We start from the raw sequence: 27,102 nt of genomic DNA, 5'->3' as shown, positions 1-27,102 counted from the left end.
ATTTCGGCCTGTAACCCACAGTCTCTCAGTCTATTGCATCCCTCTTATAAAGACCTTCACAGAAGGCTGAGACCCACATAAATCACATTTGTTAGAAACTTCTCCAAATCTCCAACTGTGCTTCATGTAATGTGAGTGTTCATGACATGAGTGAGAAAAACTCGTGTCCACGTGGGAGAGGGGTCTCATACACCAAGGACCTCCGCGGTCACCATGGGCAGTGCCGGGTGCATAGGTTATAGGAGTGGCGGGGGCCAGAGGGAGGAGCCTGCTGGGCCCTGCCTCAGGGGAGCAGGGCATGGGGACTGCGCACTGCCAGAAAGGCAGGCCAGGTGGGATGGAGACTCAGGGGCTGTGTTGGCTGCTTTCCCTGGATAATGAAGACTAAGTCTGTCTGGTTAGAGGAGGCTTCCTGTTACTGTTTTTAGTTTTTGCTTAAAACTTGAAAATAGTGGGCCATAAAGTCAGAAGAGTAAGTTTCAAGCTTCCACATCATTGGGCTTGGTGAGCAAGGACCAGTCAAGAGCTGGGAAGTCTGTAGTCTCAGCTACTCAGGAGGCTGAGTCAGGAGGATCACTTGAGCCCATGAGTGTGAAACCAGCTACAAAGCAAGTATTTTTAAAAAATATATACATAAAGATCTTAAAAAGCTGTAAGAATGAACCAATGAGTCACTGGGGCCTGGCAGATAAAATGTCAACCTATGAGGGAAAGAAGAGCCTATCTCAAGGCTCCGAGTACCCAGAGATGAAGAACTGTGCCACCAACCTGCCCGAGGAACCCAGGTGCAGCAGCAGGATTCAAGGTCCTCCCTGGGGATCATACCATGGTGGCGTCCACGCTGCTGCACAGACCACACAAACTCAACAAAATGGTGGCTATGAAATGCTGGATGTGTAGGTTGGCCTACTACAACCTGACGTGAGGCACACCGTTGCGCTGTACAGCCTCTCGGTAAAGTAGAAATGAAAACAAAATCCGCCTCACGGCCTAGGAGAGTGCGATGGACACTGAAGACAGAGCATAGTGAGGACCGTGCCCCTCACCCAGGGACGCCCAAGGTGGGGACGCTGGGAGAGGTCAGCCTCCGAGGGGCGCCAGCAGGCGCACAGCTGTGACAAGGGCGGCCTGGCCTGAGCAAAGCTCCGAGAACGCGGATCAGTCCTGCGGCCCTGTTGGATCCACCACAACACCAAATGAGCCTCAGAGCAGCCTGGAGGTGCCCGCCACCAAGCCAAACACATGCCAGGCAGGCAGCAGGGAGCAGAACACCGTGGCTCGTCCGCACAGGAGGCGCCAGGGGTAAGGAGGAACAGTGATCACCAAGCATTAGGCACCAAGAGGCTGCACGGGAATTTCTCAGGTCACCACATCACCATGACAGACAGTGATGGAAACGTCCACATGCACAATGTGTGTGCATCTGAATGTCACATGATGTCCCATTCCTATGTACAGTCTTTGTGTTTTTCTGCATTTGTTAAAAATATATCTAATTAAAAATACAACCAGTCAAGATGCAGAGCAGACGGGAAATTTTCAGAAATCCTGAAGCGTGGAAAAGAGAAGGGTTGGCTTGTCGGAAAGTGATATTGTAAAACACCCTCAGAAAGATAGCTCACTACTTCCCAAGAGAAGTGGAAGTTACAAGCAGGAGGTGTGGTCACTGGGCGTCAGCAGCATAAGGAGCTGGCAAGTGTGCTTGGGGCAGCTGGCCCGCGGACAGCACCCATGGGTGCTGCCTCTGACTCCATGGGAGAGCAGGCCCGGCAGGGTGTGTATACTGCAGCACCCGTGGCCCACAGGACACCCTGCCAGGCGCTGTCCTCAGCGACCCTGCACTGACCACTCCCACCACAGCACCGGCATGACCATGCACCTCGCTCTGCAGAAGGGAACCTAGAGGCAACCAGGAGACATGACCAGTGAGGAGCTGGACCTGGAACCCCGAAGCCAGAGCCGGCCTCTCTGACGGCACTTCCACGATGCCAGCCTGCAAGGGAAGGCACGTCGGGGCCCAAGTCAACAGCCCACTCCACGTCAGACTCTAAGTGACAGGGAGATGGCACCGCACGTCTCCCGGGAGGAGGAGAGGGGATGGGGAGCAGCCATCTAGGAGGGAGCCATGGCAAGGCAGTGCCTCCCCTCCAAGGGCAGCACCCTCACTGCGCCTGCGCCCACTCATACTGCAGGACGAGCGCCCTCGGATGTGCCCACTGATACAGAAGGCGAGGCCTACTGGGCGCACACCGTACAGTCCCCGTCCCCATCACAGGTACTCAGGTGTGAATAGCATCAATTGCGAAGGACGGGTGGACTTGTAAGAACAAAAACATCTGCATGAAATTTTTAGGGAAAGTATGTTTAAAGCTCAACATTGAGCTGAAAGAGGAAAATCAGACCTTTTTGGGCATTCAAACCTCAACACTTGCCACTCTTACAGCTTCTATAAAAACGCTCAAGCAAAAGGGCAGCGGGGAGGGCGATGGCAAACACCCCCAAGAGCAGCTTTTGAACCCAACGTGAGAACCAGAGAAAGCAGCTGAGGAGTCAGAAGAGCTCAGCAGGCTGAATGGTTCCTTCTCCAGGATAATTGATGGGTGGGTTTTAATTCTAGCCAAATCCCATGTATACTTTTAGATTCTAAGCATTTGGAAGAAAAGTTCTTCCAAAGTAATACCACTGCTGAAGAAAAGGAGGCATGAATGAAAGTGGAGCAGAAAATAAACCTAAGACTGTTAAAAAAGAACACATGACGGAAGCAGCCCTTAAAGTTGTGGGAAAGAGAACTACTTCAGAAAACACATGGCCTTCCAGCAACGGCCCAAGGGAAACAGTTGTTGTTTGTGCTTTTATTTTATCTCCTCATTATTTTATAATAAATGCATCTATTTCAGCAATTAGGATATATATCTTTTTAAAATGAAGTATAAATGTAAAAGAAAGGCCATTTCAAACACACGGACTTTGCAAAGATCTGTTTCAATCTCTCTTTCATAGAGCTTTTCTTTATATGAACACCGGAGTTATTTGCTGAATATGTATTAAAATGCAAAGAAGCAAAAGAAGATAAAAGAGGAAAATATCACCACAGACCGAAGTCGAGTCATGGGGCTTGGGGTTCTTGCTCTGATTTTAAAATCAACCAGTTCAGTGAGCTTCCCACAGTTCTCCACCTTGGTGTCTCCCAGGGAGCCTCCGAGGCAGAGGTGGAGAGTCTCCAGTGAGGCTCTGCCCTGTCTAGTTCTACCACGCTGCACCCTGATTGCAGACACCTGGTTTCAACAACAGGACATTGCCCCGGGAAGCAGTCTGTGTCCTGGCCCTAACTGACAAGCCTGTTGGGTGGGATTTCAACCCCCAGATAAACTTCATTGCGAGCCACTTTTCCTCTCTGAACTACAGAAAGGTGTGTGGCCACGGCTAGCAGGTTCTGCCTGGCTCCTGCCCGTATATTCATGCACAGCTAACTTTACAGATCTCAACCTCACTGCAGCCTGCCGGTTTCAGGACCCTGAGAGCCACATGATGACAGGAATGCAGCCCTTGGAGGCTCCCCGGGGAGACACCAAGTGGAGGACTGCAGTGAAGCTCGCTGAACTGGTTGATTTTAAAATCAGAGCAAGAGCCCCAAGCCCCATGACCAGCACGGAGGAACCTGGGGCCGTGCTGCGCCCAGAGGAGCCACTACCAGGGAGGACAGCAGGGGGCCAGAGGGACGAGCTAGTGGGAGCAGGCTCCCTGTGCCTCATCACCATCACTGAAGGAAAGGATCCCTTCCTGGTGGCCACACGAGGCTTCAACTCCTTGCGGATCACACATCAAGACCTCTGGAAGCCAAGCCTCTCAGACTTACTGCCATAGCATCTGACCAATTTTGAAAAGCTGAGTGTGGAAATTCAGGATCTGGACACAGAATCCTCAAAGACTCCCTGGCGTCTGACCTTATAGGGAGGGAAGGCCCTGGCGGACTTAAACTCTGCGCCCTCACGGCTGCCAGGTCAGTGGCAGGAGAGGAGGCTCAGCCCGAGGGAGGCCGGCAGCTTGCCTTCGTGGGGGCCTGGTGACATGCCCTGCCGTTCACCACTCAGGTGGAAGGTGACCAAAGCGTCTCTCGGGAGGCAGATGAGAAGGTGAAGAGAAGACACTGCAGGGCCACTGAGGGCAGGAAGGGCCAGGTTTGTTGGCTGCTCTGGTTCCTTCAGGGCTCTTCCTCCCCTCTGTCCTGGGGAGCCTCGGTGGCAGGGGTCCCCACAGAAGGCATGTGTGTGGTCCCTCACAGGCACCTGAGTTCTTGCAACTCACCTCAACAACTCCAAGAGGCTTAGGGATGGGCACAGGGGCTGCAAAACAAAGACAGGACTCCACAACGTGGACAGAGGACAGTCACAGACACACAGTCCAGCTATATTTGGAGCTAACAAAATTTCCAGTGAGTTCTGGGTGGAGACGGTGGAATCTTGAGCTGCAAGACATCTGGTGCAGCCTGAGCCTGTCAGTGGTGAAATGCATCCTGGGTGGCCAGGTGTAGCAGCTGTAAACCCAACACTGTAAGCAACTCTGTTGATGCGGCACTCTCTGCTGCTGCGTCAGGAAGAGGAAGCCTGCTTTCTTTGGGAGGAGGGAGGCAGGAAGAGAAATCACATCCCAACTCTGCCAGACGTGGTGACAGCCCAGGAAATGGCAAGGATTCTCTCTGTATGAAGATCAGAACTCTCTCCCTTCTGTCTCCCCATCTTTGAGTTTGTCCATCTCTGACCAGGACTCACCGTGCACACCAGACTCACCGTCTACCTGCTCGCTGGCAGCCTGAAGCACTGTCCAGACCCTCATCGACTCAGGTCAGCGAGGGTGGCGGCCAGCAGGGGTGGGGAAGGCCCACGTGGCCACAGAGCAGGGCCATGTGGTTGCTTATCCAGGTGTGCAAGCTTGTCACAGCCTGGTGACCACATTCTCTGATGAGTCACCTCAGGAACTCAGGACAGCCACCAAGCCAGAAGCCACCAGGTCTACACAGAACATGAAGGCCACTCAGACAGCCTTAGGGAAGCACAGGTCAAAGGGTGGGGCCAAGGCTGAAACAGGCCAAGTTTTTAGACAGGTGGATTCTGCTGACTGCAGGCCTGAGGACACCTCACAGATGCCCCCGAGGGACAGCCACCAGGAGGAGCCTTTTTCTCGTGAGAGGAGGTCAGCAGATGGCGGGAGTAGGAAACTCACACTCTCGAGGAAGACCTCTACAAGCCGCCCATCCGATGTGTGGGCAAAATGAAGAAAGGAGGCCTCAACCTGGGGCCAGAGGCCCAGGCCCGTCCAGAAGGGGCTCCTCCCTCCAGTCTCTGAGCTCCCTGGGGATGCAGACGCCTCGGGAGTGGAGGGGCAGCTCTTCTGCAGGATGACAGGATACACATCTCTAAAAATACTAACAAACCAGAGAGCTGAATTTAACCACAAAAATAACAAAGAATAACAGAAATAAACACAGGGTCTTCCTCTTGTCAAACAAGAACCTCTTGTTTTCCATGGAAAGGAAAAGACAAGTGGAACTGCAAACTCGTCAAAGCCCAGACCATTTTAGTGATCATTCTTGTTGAAATCTACCTGGCTTTGGCCTAGTAGACAGGGAGTCCTTCAGTAAAATATTCTGCATGTCAAAAGAAAAAAATCTCAAAAAGATGGTGATAAATGAAGAGATGGAATAAAGGAAGAAGTCAGAAGTATCTACAAAACACACAACCCAGCTGCCCCCGTCTACCCTGAAGCCTGCCCGCGGATCCCGTCAGGCAGTGTGCGCTGAGCACCCCGGGCTGCGTGACGCAGGGCAGGCAGGACTAACCCAGCAGTTACGGCCTCGTGACGCCGACATCTACAGCTTCCACCTGCGTGGCACTCGCCTGGCTGCCAAGCCCTTCCACTCAGAACCCCCCAGTTAGCTGAAGTGAGTTTGTCGAGGCAGGCGGGAGCTCTGTGCCAGGAGGGCCTCTGGACGCTGCGGGTGGAGGACCAGGCCGGGTGCGGCAGCGCTGAGCAAAGCACCGCAAGGTCGGAGAGGTCTCCGCAGTCGGTACTGAGAATGATTCTGAAGGGACAGGAAGTGGGAGGTCATGGCGTGGGCCCAGGTTAGACACAGGGAAGAGAATAACGGTCAGTCTACACCCAGTCCTTACGGGAGTCGAGCAGTGCCACAGAGGGGCAGGCCGCTGCAGAAAGGATGGACGATTCATTTAAGTGGATGGAGAACAAGGCTAACTTATCTAAAGAACAGAACACAGAGCCGAGTGAGTTCCACGCTCACAGTGCGAGCAGTTCAGAACCAAGTGTTCAAAATAAGACTTTAAAGCTTGAAGAGAATAACAAACCCCATGACTTCAGAGTAAGGAGAGATTTCCTCACTCAGACACAAAGCACACACCATAAAAGCAAAACAAATTTAGCTACATAAAATCAAAAACTTCTGTATAAAATGTTAAAACAAGGCTGCAAACTAGATGTCATTTATAATACATGTAACCAACGCCCAGGATACAAAAAGTTCTTGTAAATCTACTACAAGAGACAAAGGAATGGAGAATGTCAAATCCCATAAGTGGGCAATGCAAAGAGGAGTGAGTGGCCACCGACATGACAGGTGCTCCCGTCAGCGGGCGGTAGCAGCAAGGGCCAGGTTGGAGTCTCCTCCTGTACACAGGAGGCCCTGGTGTGCACACGCATCCCACTGGCATCCTACTCACAGCAAGGAAAGGGGAGGGCCACTTGCCCACTGCTGGAGGGATGTCCACCACAAACCCACCTGGAGGGAGTCTGGCCATATGGTGAGGTTGGAGATTGCGCTTCTCAGCCCAGGACCTTCATTCCCAGGCATGTCACTAGAGAAATGCCCGCCTCGCCCTGTGGTGTGCACAGAAGGTGTTCAACAGCATCCCGAGCTGCATGGCTCAGAACCATGGAAGGACACAATAGCCGTCCACCCTCAGGGTCTGATGGGTGAACACTGGTGCAGCTAGGTAACAAAGTACCCTTGGAGGCAAACAGGAGGAGCTCCTCTGCTTCCATGGACAGGGACGCTCTTACATACAACACGGGCGAGCCGCGAGCTTGCTCTGAGGGTGGGCATCTGAGTCGAGGAGGCAAACTGGTACCCCACACTGACCCCTGCACGGCTAAGCAATTCTCTCACTAACCCAGATACAGCCCCTGCCCATCCTCACCCTGCCGGGGCTCCCCCGACCCAGCCTCCGGGGGGGCCCCCTCCATCAGGCTTCACCAACTCAGAACGCCTCCCTTGGAATATCCTTCTGTTCCTGCTTCTCCTGCAACCAGCCCTGAAAACCACCACCTGCCAGCCAGTCACCAGCAGGTGACCCTGCCTCCTGGGGCCCTGGGCACAGTCAGTGGCATTTGTTTATTTTATCAAAGCCATTTTCTCTAAAGCCCTGCTGTGCTTGATCCTTGCCACACAGACATTAACTCCTACAGCGCTCACAAGCACTTCAAGACTGCTGCTGATTTCTCCATAGATGGCAAGCTCCCTGGAGACAGCCCCTGGGGCACCATCACTTGGCCTAAAGCATTAAATTGGAGGACCTCAGAGTTCCGGCCTAAAACTTTAATTTGTTTGTTATGATTAATTTAATTGGAATACGGGGACTTACACCTGAAAGTCTCATAGACATTCTTAAGTTTTAAAATACCAGGCTTTTTCTCTAGGTACTTCAAGTACATCACATCAGAGCAAAATTCTAACTTGTAGACAAAGATTCTGGCAGCAGAGGAGCTGCGTGTGGCACAGCTTGGACAGAAGCACACGTACACACTCCTAATGCTCCGGTGAAGCACTCCCATGCTTCAGATCCAGTGCAGACGTGTCAAGGTCAACATCAACATAGAAAGGACAGTCAAGTCCTATTGCGAAGAGAAAGCCAAAAGACTGTTTTCCGTGCTAGTGAGATCAGAAATGACATCATGAGCTCGAGAAACACAGGAGTTTTCCTCCTAAGACATGAACCAGTGTGGACCTTTCCCTCTGTGGGTGGGGTGAACTGGCTGAGGGCACTCCTGCACCTGCCATCAGAGCTCTGGTTTGGCTTCTCCTCCATTCCCCACTGTGGGTCAGCACCCTGCATCTTGGGAGCGTCTCCAAGAAGGCAAGGCCAGGCAAAGCCACTATGGGCGGAAGCAAGGGTTACCATGCTCAACTTTTTATCAGGGCTGCCACCTAAGACTGCAGTACCAACTGCAGTACTTGCCCTTGAGAAAATAAAATGATACACATACGTGACTATTTAAATAGCCCAGGCTTCATTCATCGGCACCCTATTTCTTTTGAGACCTATAGAACTGAGCAGTAGCTAGAGACACAAAAAGGTTTCCTTTGCAACACACCTACTTCTACTGCTGGAGTTCAAGCCAAAGAGACCCCTCACCTTCCTGACATATCACAAGAGGAAGAAGTAAGTGGCACTGTGGATTTAATTCTGCACAAATATATCTGAATACTCCTCCCTCCTGGAAATCTGGGTACCCAAGCCGGGCTTATTTGCAAGTGACAGTGTCATGAAACAGTTAACACGACAGCCATGGCATTTGAGCTGCAAAGATACCAGGAAGAAAGTAAAAAGACACCCACACCCACCTGATCATGGGCTTGAACCTGGAACACACAACCAACTCTGAAAACTCAACAATAGGAAAATCAATCATCCAATCTTCAGGGAAAAAAAGACCTGAATGGACATTTCTCTAAGGAAGTCATACAAATGGCCAAGAAAAACATGAAAAGGTGCTCAACACTGACTGTCACTAGCGGAATGTAAATCAAAACCAGAAGGAAACATTTTCCACACCCACCAAGAGGGAGGCTCTCAAAAATGTGAAGAACCACCACCACTGATAGAAATCCGGAGCTGTGGGTCATTGCTGGTGAGGCCAGAAGAGCTGAGGTCACTCTGGAAACGGAGAGGGTTCCATAAAAGCTTGAACAGAGCTGCTCAGGACAGCAAGGCCACTCCTAGGTATCTGCCCAGACAAAATGAAAATGTGTGCACACGAGAGCAGGCACAGCAGCACCGACCACAGCCGCACAGCAGAAAGCCAGCGTCCATCAATGCCCTACAGGCCAGGGCAGTGTCCATCCACACAGTGGCACATCCATGCAACAAAGAAGTGCCTGCGCTCAAGAACCTTGGACACGCGCTGTGGGTGACAGCCACCAGTCACAAATGCTGCCCTGTCATGACGCTGTGACATGAAGCATCCACAATGGCAACTCTCTGGGGACAGACCTGGGTGGTGGGTGCAGGGTGGCTGGAGGGCTGCACAGGGATGAATGGGGAACATCAGAGGCAGGTACAGGGTTTGGTTCTGAGGGGTTGAAGAAGTCCTGGACTATGGGGACAATCAGGAGATACTGGAAAGCCTGGGTGTGTCCCCTCTTCATGGGACAAATGGTGTGAACCAGACCTCAAAAAGCTGTGTCATGGCATTCATGACCCTGACAAATCCAGGTGGCTACTAAGAAGGGACCTCCCGGTGCCTTCAGGTGGGCCATCTAAGGGCGTGAAGCGCTTTCTGCTCGGGCGACTAGCTGCAGTTCTGAGAGGATACTCAGGAAAGACGAGGACTTGCACAAGTCTTGGGGAGTGCGGGCTTAGGGACAACGGGCAATCTGCTCAGGATGTTTGTCAGCTGACAATGCAACAGAATTCAGGACCCAAACAACCAGATGGTTTCATGGAGTCACAGAGTGCAAACAACACTTAGCTGTTACGTAAAACAACTACTCCCGGCTTAGAAGTTGGACAACTTTATTTGTATGGCAGGAACAAGTACCTCTATAGTCACATAAATTTAATTTGATGCACGAAAATGAGAAATGGTTGATAAAAAATTCTCACATCTAACATAATGCAGCAATCCATCAGCACATGCAAGAAAAAAATTCCTATCTAAGATCAGCCAGTGAACAGAGTCGGGGTACTTCTCAAGAGGGAGGCAAAATCAGAGCGACTCCAGGATCTCACGGAGACAGCATTTTGACCACTATTCAAGATTATTGAAATGCACGTCCTTGGGCACCCCTCTAGGTATGGGTAAAGGTCTCAGGGCCTTCTCATGGGCTCACAGGATCCCCCGAGCCTCCAGTGACTGCTCACAGAGATGTTCTCTGGCTGTTGGTGGATGGGCAGCTCTCCTCTTGTGCTGATTCTGTCCCTTCTACAGTTGATGCATCGTTAGGCACAAAGTCATGTTTATTCCCAAATCCAAACATCCAGGAAGCTAAGAATATTTTTTTAAAAATAGAACTTTTATGAAGGAAAAACATGAATACCTAAACAATTTAAGGTTGGGGATTTACTCTGAAGGGCAGCTCCTGGAATATCTAACAAGCTGGCCCCAGGCGAACCCCATCTCTGGGGCCACATGAGCACAGGCAGGCGGAGGAGAGAGCAGGGGACTGGTCCTCCCACTGCAGGACACGCAGGAAGAGACGACAAGGAGACCCACATAGGAGACTGAATTAGAAGCCCCCAAATGTTGGCAAAAGAGAGTTTCCTGGTTTTCAAATGGGGGTTTTCTGGGGCTGAGTTCAAGGTTAATGAAACCAAGCAGGGACTCCACTCAACCAAGGGCCCTTCCTCAAGTCTGCTCCAGACCAGTTCTGCACAGGTGTCTCGGACGGGGTTTCCTACAGGAGCCGAATGGCAAGGTTCTGACTTAGATCGACACTCAGGGTGACCTGGGGGAGGGCCTCTGGACACTGGACACTGGGCAGGTACTTCCCATGACACTCATCACTGGGTTATGATGTGATGCTATCACAGTAGTGGTGTATTGTGATGTCCCACACTCATGCCAATGACCCAGGAGTAGGAAACATCATAAAGTATATTGTGAACCATCAAAAGCCTGTTTAAAAAAGTTATAGTGCTGAGTACCTTTCATCAATGGGGAATTTACAAACTGGAACGTTCAAGTAATCAGAAACTACCATTCCATACTTATTTCAAAACAAAGAGAATTTATCAGCTTTAACCACTCATCCTTGTTCTGTGTATTTTTCTAATCGTTCCTTGGTTTGTTTGTTTTTCCTTGTTTGGATCTTTCCTCTAACCCCAGCTCCTCGTCATAGCTCCTGCTAGTTATTTCAACAAGACATCTTTCATCACCAGATGGCTTGTTGGTAAGCAGAAGTGGAAGCCATGCTCTGTAATGGCTACCCAAGCACACAGGCAGTGATCACGACATGTGGCATGCCACTCAATAAATGTGCATACAGAAAGCCACAAATCACCTTTCCCCCACCAGCAGCCTGGTGATGTCATGGGAGGTAACTGCAAATGGCTCCTCACTTCTTGCAGTGAACTGGAAGACAATCCCACCAATACAGAAGTGGGAGCAGGGAGAAGGCAGGGATGAGTGGGAACTGACTGAGTTTTGACGGAGTCAGTTGCCCATGAACTACAAGCGAGGATGCGATCGGAAGAACTCAAGATGGCAAAACAGATAAATCCTATGCAAATGGGTTGCACATTTCATGCTGCCGAACATTTGAATATGCATTTAGCAGAAAATGTGTTCTCAGAGGCCGTGGACACCTCTGAGTCAGAAAAGACTTCTGCATCCATATTCATCCCCAGTCTTTATCTTGTAAGCCATGCTCCTATTTAAAACAACAAAGTCATCCTAGTTATTATCAAAATATGACCATGCTGTTAACAGGTTGTCCTGGCAGACATCAAACCCCCAAAGCACATGGAAATTAACAGAAAAGAAAGCAATGTTACAATGCATCCCTGAGATTAGTCCAGTAATGAATATGCACGCATATTTACTATACACTGCTATTGAGAATCGGTGAGTTAAACATGAAATACTATTTCTAAAATCAACACTCATTTCCACTTTCCTTTTTTTTTTAAAGAGAGAGAGAGAAAGAGAGAGAATTTAATATTACTTTTTAGTTTTCGGTGGACACAACATCTTTATTTTATTTTTATATTGTGCTGAGGATCGAACCCAGCGCCCTGTGCATGTCAGGCAAGCCCACTATCACTTGAGCCACATCCCCAGCCCCTCCACCTTCCTTTTATGGGTTCTTACTTAAATTATTATCTGCATAATCTGGATTTTAGGCTGAGAGATCATAACAAGATAGAAAGTAGACAGAAAAAAAACAAACGTATCCTAAGACCCACTAAGTCCACGGAAAGAATAAAAGAGTGCAAACAAATAACACATTTGGTTTTTTCCAATGAATGAAAGAAATTTATTTAATCTTAATTTTCCCAGTTACCATCTCAGTTAGACTAGTTAATCTGAAAAGCATTTCTACTGTAGTTTGAAACATGAATTTGAGAGTCACTGTGTTATCCAAGCACACAACCTATAAAGACATGCCTGGATTTCTCACATGTAGCTATGGCACAGAATTCCTTTTACACGTCCCAACTGTTGGTCATACCATGTCTTCCCCTTTATTCTAATGAACCATCGGCACAAACGCATTACCAGATTCAACTCCCTTCCTTGCATGTTGCTGTGGTGACAGACCGGAATGACATGGATCTGTTCACTCCTGACACCCCAGCCTCCCAACACGACCTGTCCTGCTCCTTTCCGGGGCCTCTGTCCTTGTTACACAAAACACAGCAAAAAAGGGGAAGGTGGGGGAGTGCCAACACGGTCAACAGAAGCACTGAGGTTTAACACAATGGCCAGATTTCTGGGGTCTGGAACTCAGAACTCAGACTTGAGGGGCCAGGCAGCAAGAGGGCTGTCACTGGCTGTCGAAGGTCCCCTGGGACACACTCCTTCCTCAAACACACATTCACTGAGCAGCTGCTACCCACCAGGCACGGGCTGAAGGGTGCAGAGGCAGCACGGCACCATCCAGCACCTCTTTCCCTACTCAGAAAGCACCCTTAGGGCTGCCCCTTCAGAACAAGGCAACAAGGAGGCACCTGAATATCAATATGTCGCCACGCTGAACATGCGCTTAACTACTGTGAACATGTACTTCCTAGTGGGTAAAGGTGCAGAATTTGGTTCCAAGTCTCCCATTTACTAGCAGTGTGACAGGGTCAGGCTATTTGACCTTTGGAGTTCCGTTTCCTCCTCTATAAATGGAACCCAGCACTGACTTTCTTGCATTCTTGTGAAGTGTTGAGAGATAAAGTGTATGTCAGGATGACTTTGTCTGCACAGGGAAAACCCAGACCAAACCAGCTTGAACAATAAAAGCAAGCACTTGGCTCAGGAACTAAAATGTCCCAAAGTAACACTGACTTGTAGCTGGGATGACCAGGGCTCCCACCCCATGTGCTGCAATTCTTGGCTCTGCCTCCTCTGCACGTTGGTTCTGTCCCGAGGCTGCATCACGGTCATAGGTGGCTGCAGAACCAAGTCTGTCCTCAGGCTTGCTCAATGCACAGCCACTGACATAGGGTCCAAGGCCCAGTGGCCTACCTGAGGCCACATGCTCAACTCAACTATCAGGCCATGAGGAAAGTGCACACACAGTACACGCACACATGCACACACACCCAAGCACACTCGAACGCCATCTTAATCCCCAGACTGTCAAAGAGAACTTCACACCCATCTTTGTTGAAAAAGAAAGCCGGTGTTACTTAATTTTCAAACAGTCAGTCCCCTTCCCCTTCAGAACTAGCCAGTTCACCAAACACCTGCTGGCTGGAGACGCTGCTGTGTCGACTATGATCCTGTCTCCCATTTCCCCAGGGGCAGGGGGAGGGTTTTCTGGGGTTGGCTCCACCCACATGCTTTGGTGACAACTGAACATCTGGAAACACAGAACATGCATGAGCAGCAATGACGGACAGCCACGTCTTTCCAAGTGTCTGACCTGGGACTGTGAGAGGGCGGAGTCTAGGGAACACTTTTGTTTGGAGGAATGTGGAAGAGTAAAACAAAACCTCGCAGGCTGTGGCTCCCGAATCCACAAGGGAAACGTGGACAGAGCTCTGGAAATGGTAGTCCTGCTCCCCACAAACACCCCCACTGCTCTATGGGTGCAAGTCTGCTTACACTTCCAGAAGGCTTTACAGTCATCATCTGACCTCACCAGTGGGCATGCAGATCAGGGCACACCCAGGTGACCTGAGGGGCAGGCCCTGGGATGGGCATCTCCCAGGCTAAGCACAAAACATCTAAATAGAGGGGCCTCGGACTTCTCCACCTGCCTTACCCCTGACTCCACACAAGAAACCCTGAATTAACGGGGCACCCTGCTTTCTCCAGCACCCCTTTCCAAGGCCTGTGTGTTCTTCCTTCTGTTTTTCATTAGTCTTTTAACACCTGGGAGCAAGGGCTCTGCCCACCAGTCTCAGCGTGAGGACCAGCCGGCAGGAGGGAAGGTGTCAGGGGAACCCTGGGGGCCTGCAGGGACTCCCGGGAGGCTCAGCCTCACCACTTCCTCCTCCAGGTGCGGTGGGCGTGGCGTGGGCAGTATGGTAGGAGGGGAGACATTCCTGGCACCCCCGGCAGCCTGCGGACACTCACCCCCCTTGCCACTGGTGCACTGGGGAAGTTCTGAACCTGCCACTCTTGCTTAGGAGAAAGGAGTAACCCACGGTGGGTCAGCTGGGCAAGTCATCTCACCCTGTGGCTCCTGGGGCCCCGGACAGGAAGCATTCACAGCAGACTCGCAAAAGGGCTCCTCCTCTCGCCTCACCCCGCCCTGGGAAGGGAGGCAGCAATGACACCTCCGTCCCTCTGTCCTGGCTTTCTGGAGGAAACCTAATTCACAGAGGCCACAGGCGACACTCCACCTGTCACTCTGCTACCCAGGCTCAAGGAGCAAAGCACACTGGGTCAGGCTAGGGCCACTTGATGAACGGAGGCTCGTCTGCTTCCCCTTCAGGTATTCCTCCTCCCCCTGGGCCTCCCCAGGTGCTTGCCCATGGGTCCCCTCCTTCTGCTTTGCCTCTTTCTTTGACCTGCCCCCTGCCTTCTCCTTCCTTGTCTTTGACCTCCCATCTCTCCTCCCTCTCTGCTCCCATTCCTTACTTATTGCTTACAACACACGTGCTTGAACACAGCTGCCCAGACCTGAGAGAGCGTGGGGTCAGAGGAAGGAAGCCGTCCATTTGCATGCCATTCCCAGGTCCCCTCCCTCTCTTTCAGGTCTTTGGTGGACAGCACTGTCTGGAGTGTGACCAGTGATGAGGAAGCAGCCCAGCTTGGACACACTGCCTCTACCTGGCCTCCTGCAGAGTGGCACCTGCAGTCCTCCAGCAACGCTTCTGGTGTCACATTTGATAAACCTGTTGACGTGTGGCCAGTTGCACTGCTGCCCATGCCATCCAGAGGCAGGCACACAGGAGCTGGGCAGTGCTGCTGAGCGTCATTAAGACTTCAGTGTGCTCATCTAACTGGTCACATCTGTGTACCCTGACCCCCTGGGTGGCACTGGCTTGCAAGCCATGTTGGTAAAGTGTGTTTAATAAAAGCAATTCTTGGTGTCCTGATTGCTGGAATTGGAAGTCAGGACAGTTGAATGGGCAGATCCTCCTAGGTCATGATTTTCCCTTTTCTGGGGTCCTGTCTGTCTTCAGAGTTTCTCTCTGAATGCCTGGGAGATGATCTGGGACCATGGCAGATTTATGCTGGATTTGTACTATGAAGTACCCCTCAGTGGAGGAACAGTGACCTGGAAATGGAAATCACCACGTTCCTAAGGGCTAATTCTAGCAGTACAAGGGCGAACTGAAATACACCTCCACTGACAAGGCTAGAAGAAGACCGACTGGACACAGCTAGGAAGGACGGTATCATATGAAGTGTCTTGCCTTAATGGACCGCACAGCAAACGTGGGGTATCCTGAGGAAACGGCACTGCCAAAGAGAGTGGAGAGCCTGGGGCCTCATCATGGCCATGGCAGTCCGAGGCCCATTCTGGCAAGCCCTTGAATAAAAAACTTACCTTATTTAGGAGAACTGCTTTTTGGAGTAGGTGTTTGTGACCTCACTCCTGCATAAAGAAGGGAAATTGTATGTCGGTAGCTTGACTCCAGGCTGGGAATGCAAGCAGGGCACTTCATGCCACCTGTGTGGTCATGAGATAGCACCTTGTTTGTATTGGGTCTTCAAACTTGGTTTTTGGCTTTAGTGATAAACATCTCTATAAAGACTTGGTGGTCTTTTACAGATATCTCCATATACATGTTAATGGGTTTTTTCACATTGAATATGGTAAACTGAATATGTACTAATCTGATCTCTGAATATGTACTAATCTGCAACATTAAAGACTTCAACACATGCCTACTGTCTGTTAGATTAGAGTGTATGGAGCGAATCTCAGAGCCAGAGATGAATTGTGAGGAGACAAGGCTCCAAGGAGGTCCTTCCAAGGAGGCAGTGTAACCTTGATTTGGCCCTTCTTGACTTTTATCACCGAAAAGAATTTCAGGGCATGTCTGAATCAAGTCACAAAGATTTATTGTAAGACAGAAAAGCAAAGCATGCATGTCACAACTGCAGTGTCAGATGCCCTTCACCTCTTGGAGAAGACAAATGATGCAGCCAGGCCTGAGCTTTATACTGATAAATACATTTTTTCTGGGCAGGAAAGTGCAGATTACCAGATATGCCACTGTGAAAATCAGATGCTATGTCAATCTTTGTATTTGGGATCCATGTTCTTCCTGGTTAAGCAGAATACTATAAATTAGTTGTGGGCACATTGTGCAGTCATTGAATATAAGGACATTAGATTCATCACTTTTTCGTTCTAGTAGATCTAGTACAAGCATTAGCTGGAGGTCTGTCCATCTAACTAAAGAGAGAAGCACCTGGCCAGACTCAGAGATCTGTCTCCATTACTACAGTTCCTCTCTGCCGTCTTGGTGGGAGCTCACCTATCTCAATTTCACACTGGTAATTTTTATGTGTTTTAGAAAAACCTACATAAATAAAGCTTTAAAAAAAAAAAAGACTTTGGTGTGGTAGATGCACTGTGGAGCTCACAGGAAAGGTAAAGCTGTTCAAAAACAGTCTGTCTCCCATGGACACTGGCTGGGACTCTGAAACTCTAGGAGGACAGGTGCTGGATGTGGGGTCCAATGGGCAGCCCTACAATCACAGGAAGCCCTGCAGCCCAGCCCCACAGCCTACCTCATTTCCTGACGTGGAGATTCCAGCAGGAAACACGGACATTGTTCATTAGCGCCTTGTGTCAGAACATCAGTTCTGACCCATCTTAGCAGATCAATCCGACCAGGTGACAAGCATACATATATATGCCCCTGGGGTTGAACCTTGTGACCCTTCCACAAATACGGTGAAAACCGTAACTCTTCCCCTCACCACTTGCCTTCCAGGCCACTGCTGAGTAATGAGCACTACCTGTGGCCAGGGGCTGCCAAGTGAAAAGGAAACCAGGAGAAAGTGGATTTGGCAAGGGGAGGAGAAGGAACGTACTAGAAGGTTCTGAAGATGTCAGATACACCACCACACCACCTCTTTTGAGTTCAGAGAAGCACTGGATGGAGGTCAGGAGAAGCATCCAGAGCCTGTTGGCACGAACAGCTGACCGCCTGGCACTGTACCAAGCATGCCTTTCCTGCCTACAGCGTGAGTCATGTACACCAGGTCTCCTCTGCTCAGCCAGGCAAGTGACAGTAACAGGCACTGGATGTGAAGGCTCCAGACCTGCACAGCAAATGCCTCCCGTCTCCCTCGCTTGCTGTCTGCTTTCCTGGACAGTCTCTGAGACCCACCACGGTGCCCACAGGGAAGCTGTGGGTTCCAGAGGGGGAGACACATAGCCACACACAGGTGCAATGCTGGTCATGGGGACGTGGTTGCCTTCAGCTGGCCTCTGGTCCACAGCACCAGATTCTTGTCCACTCTCTGATGGACAAACAGGCTCCACTGCCTCTGGGAGACACCGCTGTGCACACACACGCACACACCCAGGTTCCCCAGGTGTCATTCTCACCAATGTAGTGCAGCTTCAACGAACACTCTTATAAATGGCTGAGCCAAATAAGACTGGATGCCGTGCCAGGCCCTTCTGTCCCGCACACGGGGCCAGGAGACAGCGACAGAGTTTGATCACAGCAACCTAGCCTGCCACACTGGCCCTTGCTGGGTGCCTGCCAGCCCGTCGGCTTTACGGCTGCCCCAACTCCATAAGGCAGGCCTTACATCTTTTGGCAGAGGAGGGAACTGAGCCTTGGCAACTGGTGGGGCAAGGACTCAAAGCGCGGGGTCTGTCTCCAAAGCCACCCCCACCCCACTGCATGCATCGTGGACACAGAGAGCCTGGCCAGCTGCCACAGGGGCACGAGACAGAATGGGGAGATGGTTAGACCCCACTGGCCAAGCCTGCCTGACTAACCACCCCTCCCCTGCCAGGCCCTCCCGGTCAGATCACTGCTTCCCAGCAATGTGTCTTCAGACATCTGACAGTGCAGCTCGGGACAACTCCCGGCAGGTGCATGGACCACGTTGTACGGGCTGGGTGCCACCAGGTGCCTGAGATGTGAGGATGAATGTAATTCCCTGACTTCAGGGCACTTCATGGCATGAGTGACAGGCAACCCTGGGGGTTACTGGGTGGTAAGGTGGGGCAGACGAAGGGCAGCAGTTGGACTAGGGCTGAGAGGAGGACGAGGCTGGTAGGTCAGTGTCACTGGTGGGGAGAAGCCCTGTGTGGCCTCCCCCTGGCTGGTCCTGTTGGGACACAGGCACTGTTCCGTAATTCCCAGGGCGATCAGGCAGATGTCCACCATAGGTGGACATAGGTGTGAGCTCTATCAGACAAGAGAGGGTCTCAGATTACACCTCCTCTCCCCCTCATGCACACACAGAGCAGCCACGGCGGTTCACTTTAACAAATCACCCTGACTGGCCTACTTCAATTCCTGGGGTTCTACTGTCATGAACTTCCTCACCCCAGAGTGTCAAAGGACAAAGCAAGTTATGCTGATGAACACTTGAAGACAGGTCTAGGCATGTCCACCACTGAAGGGAGGGCACCCTGGACACGTCAGGCAGCTCTTGCACACAAGCTCCAACACATTCAACCAGTTCCAACTTGTTCACTTCTCTGTTGGGCTGGAGTCCACAAGGACTCGATGGAGTCACATGTCAAAGCTCACGTGTTCTCTTTTATGCTAAGATCCACAATCTTTTTGTGCCATTTCTGGGGCTCTCCAGGAGGAAGGCAGCTGGCTCTAACTGCTACATCAACTCCAGCAGCCCATCTGTCCTGTCCTCTGAGGTGATGACAAACCAAGAATCAAGAAGAACAAGGTGGCCTAAAAATCAATGCTCTCCTCTGTTTTGTCCATTTTCTTTCTTTTATGTCATCTTCAAAGTCAACCAGCCAACCAGAGTCCCTTTAGCAAGTTACAAGAAAGTCCCTTATGCACCTTGGCAAGCATGTGGGCTGCGGGGACATAGTCACCCATGCAGCTCAGTTTCTCCCTTTCACAGGGAGCTCCTGGCTGCAGGTGCTCTCGTGAGCTGGCAGCCAGGTGACAGGAGTCTGATAGCTACAGCGGCCTGCAGAGCCCCTCCGATGGTGGCACTGCCCACACCCATCCCATCTTCTCTCACAAGGCCTCTGAGCAGCCTCTCCACCTGTGCCTTATACACCATCAGACAGGAAGCATTCTTGCTTTTCATGCTTAGGGCATTGTGTGCAGATACCAGGGATATAAAAACACATATGTAAGGTAGTGGTCAACCGGCCTTGGTTCCTGAAAGAATGCACTTCCACTGGGCTGTGAGCTGCTCTCTCTACCAGAACCATTACCAAATAAGGCCTTCAAAGGAAAGGCCCCCTCCCTTTCTCTTGTAAACTCTGCTGCCAGGTCTAACAAGGAAGATCTGCAGGCCCAGGGGCCACAGGCAGGATGTGTGGCTGGGACATCTTGTAGCTAAGAACCTAAAGGCTGCTGGACCACTCTCCACAGCAGGTCCCAGACTTGCACTTGGGCTACTGTTGGCACAGAATGCAGAGTGTGGACCCGGGCGTGGGTCAGCAGTACGCTACCAGCCCCACTAGGGCCCCTGCCTTGGCCACCAGAGGAAGCACACCACCCTCCACTCCCTTTCTGAATCCTATTGATTTCAAAGAGCAGAAACATAGCCACAAGGACAGCCGATCCTGCTCTCCAGGCTGGATCAGTTCCACCAGTGTTGCGGCTTCCATCCCTCCAGCTTGGTCATTCCATGCTAGCCCAGAGCACACAGGGCTGGCACCAGAATCCGCGTGAACTCACTTCTGATTTACAAGAGCTGCTGTTTCCAAGGATTATGTTCAAAAAAGACAGCAGAATAATCAAACCTGACTTCATTCTAAGTAACCTTAGCAGAACTGTATTCTAGGAAAGCTGGCTCTGTGGTGTCAGTACTAATATGAAAAAGATATGCACCCAAAATGGGTGAGGGAGAGGAGGCTAGCAAGAGAGGAGAAACTTCAGTGTTGCAGAACCTTCTACAGAGGACCAGCCAGTTATGTTGGTGTCACCCAGGCGCTTGGTGCAGCTCACCCATGAGAGGCGTACTTGCTTTCCAAATGTCTGGGAGCTCAAGGAACACCATTACTATAGGGAGCAGGGGGCGGCAGGTGCTCAAAAGGATGCCATGATCTGCAGATGGCAAGGAGCTGAGGGAGGTGTGAGGTAGCTAGGGAGGAGGAAGCCAGGAGCCTGGGCATACCATGGCAGGGTGGGACTCGGTGTAGGACAGGGAGGAGGGACAGGACCTGGCCTCATGGGTGCAGGGCCCTTCCTCCAGTGTTGAAAGACCAGCCCACTGAGTTGCTGCAAACCAAAACTCACAGACAGACTGGTGGCTGCTGGAATCCCACAGTGCTCTCTGATCAGTGAGGTTCTTAGGACTTCCTTTAATGGACCTTGAGAAATTATACAAACGCCCTCACAAGCATAGGCACACGTCCTGGCTGGTCTGAAACCATGCTTCTTGCCTGCTTGGTAACATGTCTTAGGTGTTAGGTGACATGTTAATCGGCCGTACCCTGGAGAGCGGCTTTCGTGCGTAATCATGGCTACACTGCCATCCCTCCTATTACTTCAGCTAAGTGCTGCAGAAATGGCTTCTTACATGGTGTGAATCAGACATGATTGACAGTATTTATACACAATGTATGTGTGCTGGCCCATGTGTCTGATTAAATCTCACTGCAGCTGCCAGGCTGTCTGTTGATAACATCTATGTCTTTGAATTCAGCTTTTACAAGTGAAAACACATCAGCAAGCACAGAATCCTAGGGAAAAACACAAGGAAATATGACCCCACGCACCCAGGAAGGAAGCCGACTAGAGGTGGAGGACACCTCTAGTCTTAGACCAGCTCTGCCTTTTGAACAGGAGTCTTGGAACAGAGGTCGAAGAGCATGTCTGCCTTAACTCCTGGCTGCCAACTTCACATCACACGAAAGAACCCCTCATCTTCCATACCTCACAGCAAAGAGCCCTCTCCACAGCAGCTCAGAGTGGTGCACACTGCTTGACGTGTGCTCCTGCCTTCAGCTTCTCTGCCCACCTGCCTCCCTGCAGCCAGAGGCCCCAGAGGCAGCTGCAGAGTTTGCTCCTCTCCTACCCACGCACAATCTCTCCATCTGAGAAAGTATGCACCCTGCACTCAAGAAACAGCGACCCCTTTGGGCAACTGTGAGGTCGGATAGATGGGCAAAGCAGAGCAGGTCATCCTTCCCAAGCTCTGCCAACAAGCCAGCACAGGGGGCCCTATGGAAAGGATGGGTAAAGGAGACCAAGAAAGAAAAAGGGCAAAATTTTAATCATTTCAGATATTTTCTCACATCTTTCTGAATAAACAATACTACTTTGAGAAGTTTCTTAAAGTATATAATAAAATTATAAAGATAAAGTATATCACAGACACAGTGACCACAAATAAGAAATTAATTCCAGTGTCTTTAAAGTAGAATAAAGGATAAATGAGGGGGGAAAGAGCAAATTTTCACTAATAAGGACAATTATTTGTGGTCTTCTCTGATTTTTTTCTCTTCCTTCTTTTTTCCCTTGGTTGTCAGAAAATCCAATAGAACCAGAATTAACAGAATTTCTTTGGGAGCATTTTTTGAGAGTACCTGAAAATGACTTAATTAGAAACAGTCTTCCTGGAAACCACCCAGGCCCTACCGACCAAGCTGAGCTGGCAAACTCTCCAGGAGCTGCTTTCTGCCCTGGCTGGAGCCAGCACTGCTCCAATGTGTGCCTCGAGTCCCTTGTCATGCACATCACGAGAATATCATGCCTTCCCTAAAAAGGGAATGAGCAGTGAGGACACATTCATGTGAACATGAAGACTTTTGAAGACCCTGACCACTGGAAACAGAAGAAACTTGCAACTGACCCAATGACACCATCTCAACCCAACGAGGCTGCAAAGCTCACAGCACTTACCAAGAGCAGTTTCCTACTGAGTCGTTGCCCTCCGTTGCTAAGTGTTAAGTTCACTAAAAGTACGGATCATATTTTTTATCCCAATTGGTTAGCACAGTGCACATGGGATAAGCTACAAAAAATTTTTGAGTGTATGAATGATTGAGCAAACAAGTAAATGAGAGAAAGTTGTCTTCACCCCAACAGCTGGCCACTACAATATCCCAGATAGGGGCCTACATTCTGTGCTCTTCATTCACCCCCAACTGTCCTCTGGTAGAAATGTCAAGAACTAGTAAAATAGTCCAGGTAACGGGTCATCAAAGTCAGCCCTCATGGGCTGGGGCTGTAGCTCAGTGGTAAAGTGCTTGCCTCGCATGTGTGAGGAACTGGGTTCCATCCTCAGCATCACATAATAATAAATAAAGATATTGTGTGTCCATCTACAACTAAAAAAATAGATAAAAAAGAGAAAGCCCTCTGGTCTTGGCAACCCCAAACTAAATAACTCCTCCCTAAATACACTGGCCTTGTGTATCGTTCTTTTAGCAAATTAGTTGATATCTTACCTTTAGCAAATAGTACCATTTTAATCCTCTTGAGGGAATATAAACTAGGTTTTGAAGTTTGCACACCCCACTTTCTGAGGCTTCCCTGGCGTTTGAGGAAGTTGAGGTCAGGGGATTCACTCCTACCCAGTGGTCCCAAAGCTCTCCGAGCTGGGACACAGGCCTTAGAGCATTTTCTTCCTCAATAAGCCACCCTAGGTCAGGATGAGTGACCTGCACCAGTAATGCACCCCTGAAAAACTGTAGCTGACTCATGAGACAGACCTGTATGATAAGAAAAGAGGAGTAGTTATGCCAGCAGGGGACAGGATGTAACTCCATCTGAGCAAACCAGGCTGATCCTGTCCCATGAACAGCTTGCAGAGCATTCTGAGAGAACTAACCTTCCCCTGAGCCTGAAGGAAGATACAGAACCATCACTCAGGGCTGGGGATGTGGCTCAAGCGGTAGCGCGCTTGCCTGGCATGCGTGTGGCCCGGGTTCGATCCTCAGCACCACATACAAATAAAGATGTTGTGTCCGCTGAGAACTAAAAAATAAATATTAAAAAAAATTCTCTCTCTCTCTCTTAAAAAAAAAAAAAAGAACCATCACTCACCCAGCAGGGTGGTCACTAATGAGTTGATACCATCACAAGCTTGGGTTTACACAGAATTAGCACACATTGAACAATATAAAAAACATCAATAAGCACAGGAAAGATTTTTTTCAATGTCAGTAGCTAACAACTGTTGACTGAGTGATTTTATCATCCAGATTCTGAGTTAAGTCTTTATATATGGTCACTCAATAATCCCCAAAGAGGTAGGAACTATTACCAATTCTACTGCACAGTGGACAAAGAGATTTATTTTGCTAACTGCCCAGTTGGCAAAAGGGAGAGTGAGGATTTAATTAGTACAGCTGATCAAATTCACCTAGAACTTTCTAACTTGCAGAAAAGATTTTCCAGAAAAACTTTAGTTATAGACACATTCCAAAATAGCCCATGGAGTAGCTTCAATTTTAAAGGACAGTAACTTCCTTTTTAAGGATAGCCCCTCCACACCTCATTAGCACACAGCAAACTCCAGTACCCATACAGCCCTAGTGGCTAAATGCAACAATAGCACCAGCTCCTACATGAAGAGCACCCTTTAAAACATGTCAGGGGCAGAGACGATTCATTCTGCCTCTCTGGGCCTCAGCTCCTCGTCTACACAATGGACTCTGAGTTAGGCCATGGGTACAGCTGAGTGCTGTTATTCTTTGGCAATGCCACCCATGCCCTGGGATCAGAGCTTCTAGGAGTCTCACTAGCACTGAGAGCCGATATTCTCATAGGACATGCCCACGGAAGTCCATGCCAAGTACCCAACTTCCTTTAGAAATCTCTAGAACTATGAATTGTCTGGCCATCCCACTGGGTTCAATGCTGATGCGTGACAAAACGTTTAAGTGAATTTCATTTTAAGCTGTAATCCATAAACAGTTTCCAAATATGACTAAGTAACCTGACTTACACATCATGGGGTTTAACAAATGTTGTGTTCTAGAAGTAAAATTAAGTTTAAAAGATAGTGTAAAATCATCAGCACTGGCTCCCTCCTGAAAGCTTTTTAACAAAGATGATGTGGCTCCCAACTTCCAGTAACTACTGTTAATTTACTGTTTATATCACTAGGCTCTGAATTGCGAAAACAAATTTTAAAAAATTTCAAAATCTCTATGTATACTTAAAAATACAGTTCTACTGAAACAATTTAAAGGGTGTTTTTTTTTTCATTATAATGAGTTATTCTTTTCATTCATCCCAACAGAGGAAATAAGTATTGTCTTTATGTCCTATTTCTCAACTTCAAACTATTGACACTTCCCCTACTAAGTTTGACATTTTTCAATAAGTGCTTCTTGGCCTATAACCAGATGCCAATACACAAACAGATGGGCAGTTTCCCTGGAAAAGCATGGGAAGGTATGGGGGAGGGGTGGGTATGGAGACTTGCAGACACTTAGGAGATTCCACAATAGGTAGAAATGCCCTGAGGCCAGGACTTCTATGTCAGGTATTGTTGGATCTGCAGTCCCCAGAAATAGCCCTGACCCATAGCAGGTTCTCAATAAACATTTGCAGAATGAATGTTTTAGCAAGTTTCTAACGCAACTCTCAACTTCTCAGGGTCTTCTCCATTTAGCCATAGAACAAGGACAGCAGAAAATGATACCTGTGTCCAGTGATCAAACTGGTGAATGCATTTGTGAAAAACAACACTGAATCAGTATCAACCATCTTCATTAGTCCTTCTCTTGAGAATCCAGCATAGAGCCTGGTGTGGAGGAGTGCTCTGGTGATGTGCTGATAGAAACGCATTCCTTGACAGTCTCTTCCACCTGATGCATACCTGACCATTTGTGTATGTTTTCCAGAAATTTTATTTTCACATGAAAGAAACCTCTTTCCACCCCCAAACTTGCCTCCCACTGTACCTTTGGAGGCCCTTTCACAAACAGTTCTCCCAGTGAACCCTAACACCCAGGGACACCACACACAGGTTTGCTGAGCCTCCAAGGGTTGTGGGAGTCCCCTGCATGACACCTGGAGTTTGCTCGCACAGCTGTCTCCCCTGTCAGGGCCAGTAAGTGGAAGGAGACAAGAAGCAGCATGATAAAGTTGGAATTGGGATGAAATAGGAAATAATAACATACTTGGTATACAGGGAAATACTGCTCTGAGTTTCTCTTCTTGTCAACTAGATTTGTAGAGTGCCCAAGTCCCAGAAAAATGAACTTTTGCTTAATTTGTCTCAAGGTTAGATTTAAAGCAACTCTTTCTCCATTACTAGATTAATTACTAGTTTTATTTGTCCAAGTTCAACATTTCACCCTCAGATTCCATCTAGCACTTCCAATTGTGATCTAGAGATACTGCAACAGAAACTTTTTCCAACAATTCCCTGCTGGTTTCATGACAATTCCCGAGGTTTGCTTAAAGATCTCTTAATTGCTGCAGAATTCTTGTCTGTGTCTTATGTCACGGCAGCAGGGACAAAGAAACCCAAGATGAAATGTGTGACACTGTTCCAAATGAAACTAAAATACCTCCCAAACCCCACCTGGGCCAGCCCTGAGGCAAAGGGGAGGGTAACCCCAAATAAAATCTCCAATTGGTACTGTCACTGTCAGCCCCCATCACGACGCCTCTTTCTTAAACATACTTCACCATTCTTTCATCAGTGGGTTCAACAATACGATTTGGACAATGAGATGAAGAGAACACAATTTGGTATAAAAACCACCATAAAAGAACCATCCATAGACGATTTTTGGAACACAAAGATGCCAAGATGGGACAGGCAAGAGGGCATATTTCAGTCCTCTACGTTTTCAGGACGAATTGGTAGGAAAGCCGATGCTGCAGGGTTATTGCATCAGGCACTTCACAACTGAGCACCGTCTTGCGCTGGCTGGAGTGGATGGTACCGCTGCCTTTCCCCGCTTTTTCTCAGTTCCACACTGATTGGAATACTCCCAGCATCTGTTAGGAGGGTGCACTTGCCTGCCTCTGGGCCGGGCTAACAAACCAGATTAACAAAGCAGCCGGCCCTGGGCCGGGCAGAGGAGGCTGTCCTCCCAGGACTTTCCAGGTATTCCCTCTGAGCGCCCCCACACCTTGCGGCAGCCCAGCTGCCCGGACCCTCCCCTCCTCCCCCAGAGCAGCCCTGTAGCAGTGATCCTCAAATCCTACGCAGAGGCACGGGGCAGAAATTCACTGAGGTACAGCTTGTCCCTGCAAGAGGACTCATAGTGGGTACGATTGTTATGAAGTCCCAACAATAACATTTGGGGTCGTTCTTATTCGTTTTTAGGAAAGCTGGACCAGCGTTCCAATAACTTTAACTCCCGAGTACGGTCTAGGGTGACATCCACGGGACAATGCGAAGGGCTTCCGGGTGGCCGCACGCCGGGCAGCATCCTCCACACGCCCACTCCAGGGCGCGGCGGGGAACCCGGCGACCTGCGCGCACCCGGGCGACGGCACTTACCTCGAGCCGACTCAGGCTGGAGCTCTTGGAGCGCGACTTCTTGCGCAGGTACACCGAGAAGAACCTGCGCACCGTGAACTTCTTCATGCTCAGGTCCATCGCCCGGCG

The 27,102-nt window shown here is 49.6% G+C and overlaps 1 protein-coding gene across 10 annotated transcripts in view; it reads right to left on the bottom strand.

The window, feature by feature from the left end:
• Rps6ka2 (ribosomal protein S6 kinase A2) overlaps window positions 1-27,102 on the bottom strand; it is a 297,075-nt gene that overhangs the window by 114,419 nt on the left and 155,554 nt on the right. Inside the window, exon 1 of one of the 10 annotated variants that reach the window (XM_048805834.1) lies at window positions 26,995-27,102. The exons of 8 other annotated variants lie outside the window; for them this stretch is intronic. In XM_048805834.1, coding sequence (XP_048661791.1) covers window positions 26,995-27,093 — 99 coding nt within the window. In that variant the 5' untranslated portion in view covers window positions 27,094-27,102. The remainder of the gene's footprint in view (window positions 1-26,994) is intronic. One more of the 10 variants, XM_048805831.1, reaches the window with a different exon arrangement.

This window comes from Marmota marmota, unplaced genomic scaffold (assembly GCF_001458135.2).
Source record: "Marmota marmota marmota unplaced genomic scaffold, marMar, whole genome shotgun sequence".
NCBI classification, from domain to species: domain Eukaryota; kingdom Metazoa; phylum Chordata; class Mammalia; order Rodentia; family Sciuridae; genus Marmota; species Marmota marmota.
This window is presented reverse-complemented; position numbering and strand designations above follow the sequence as displayed.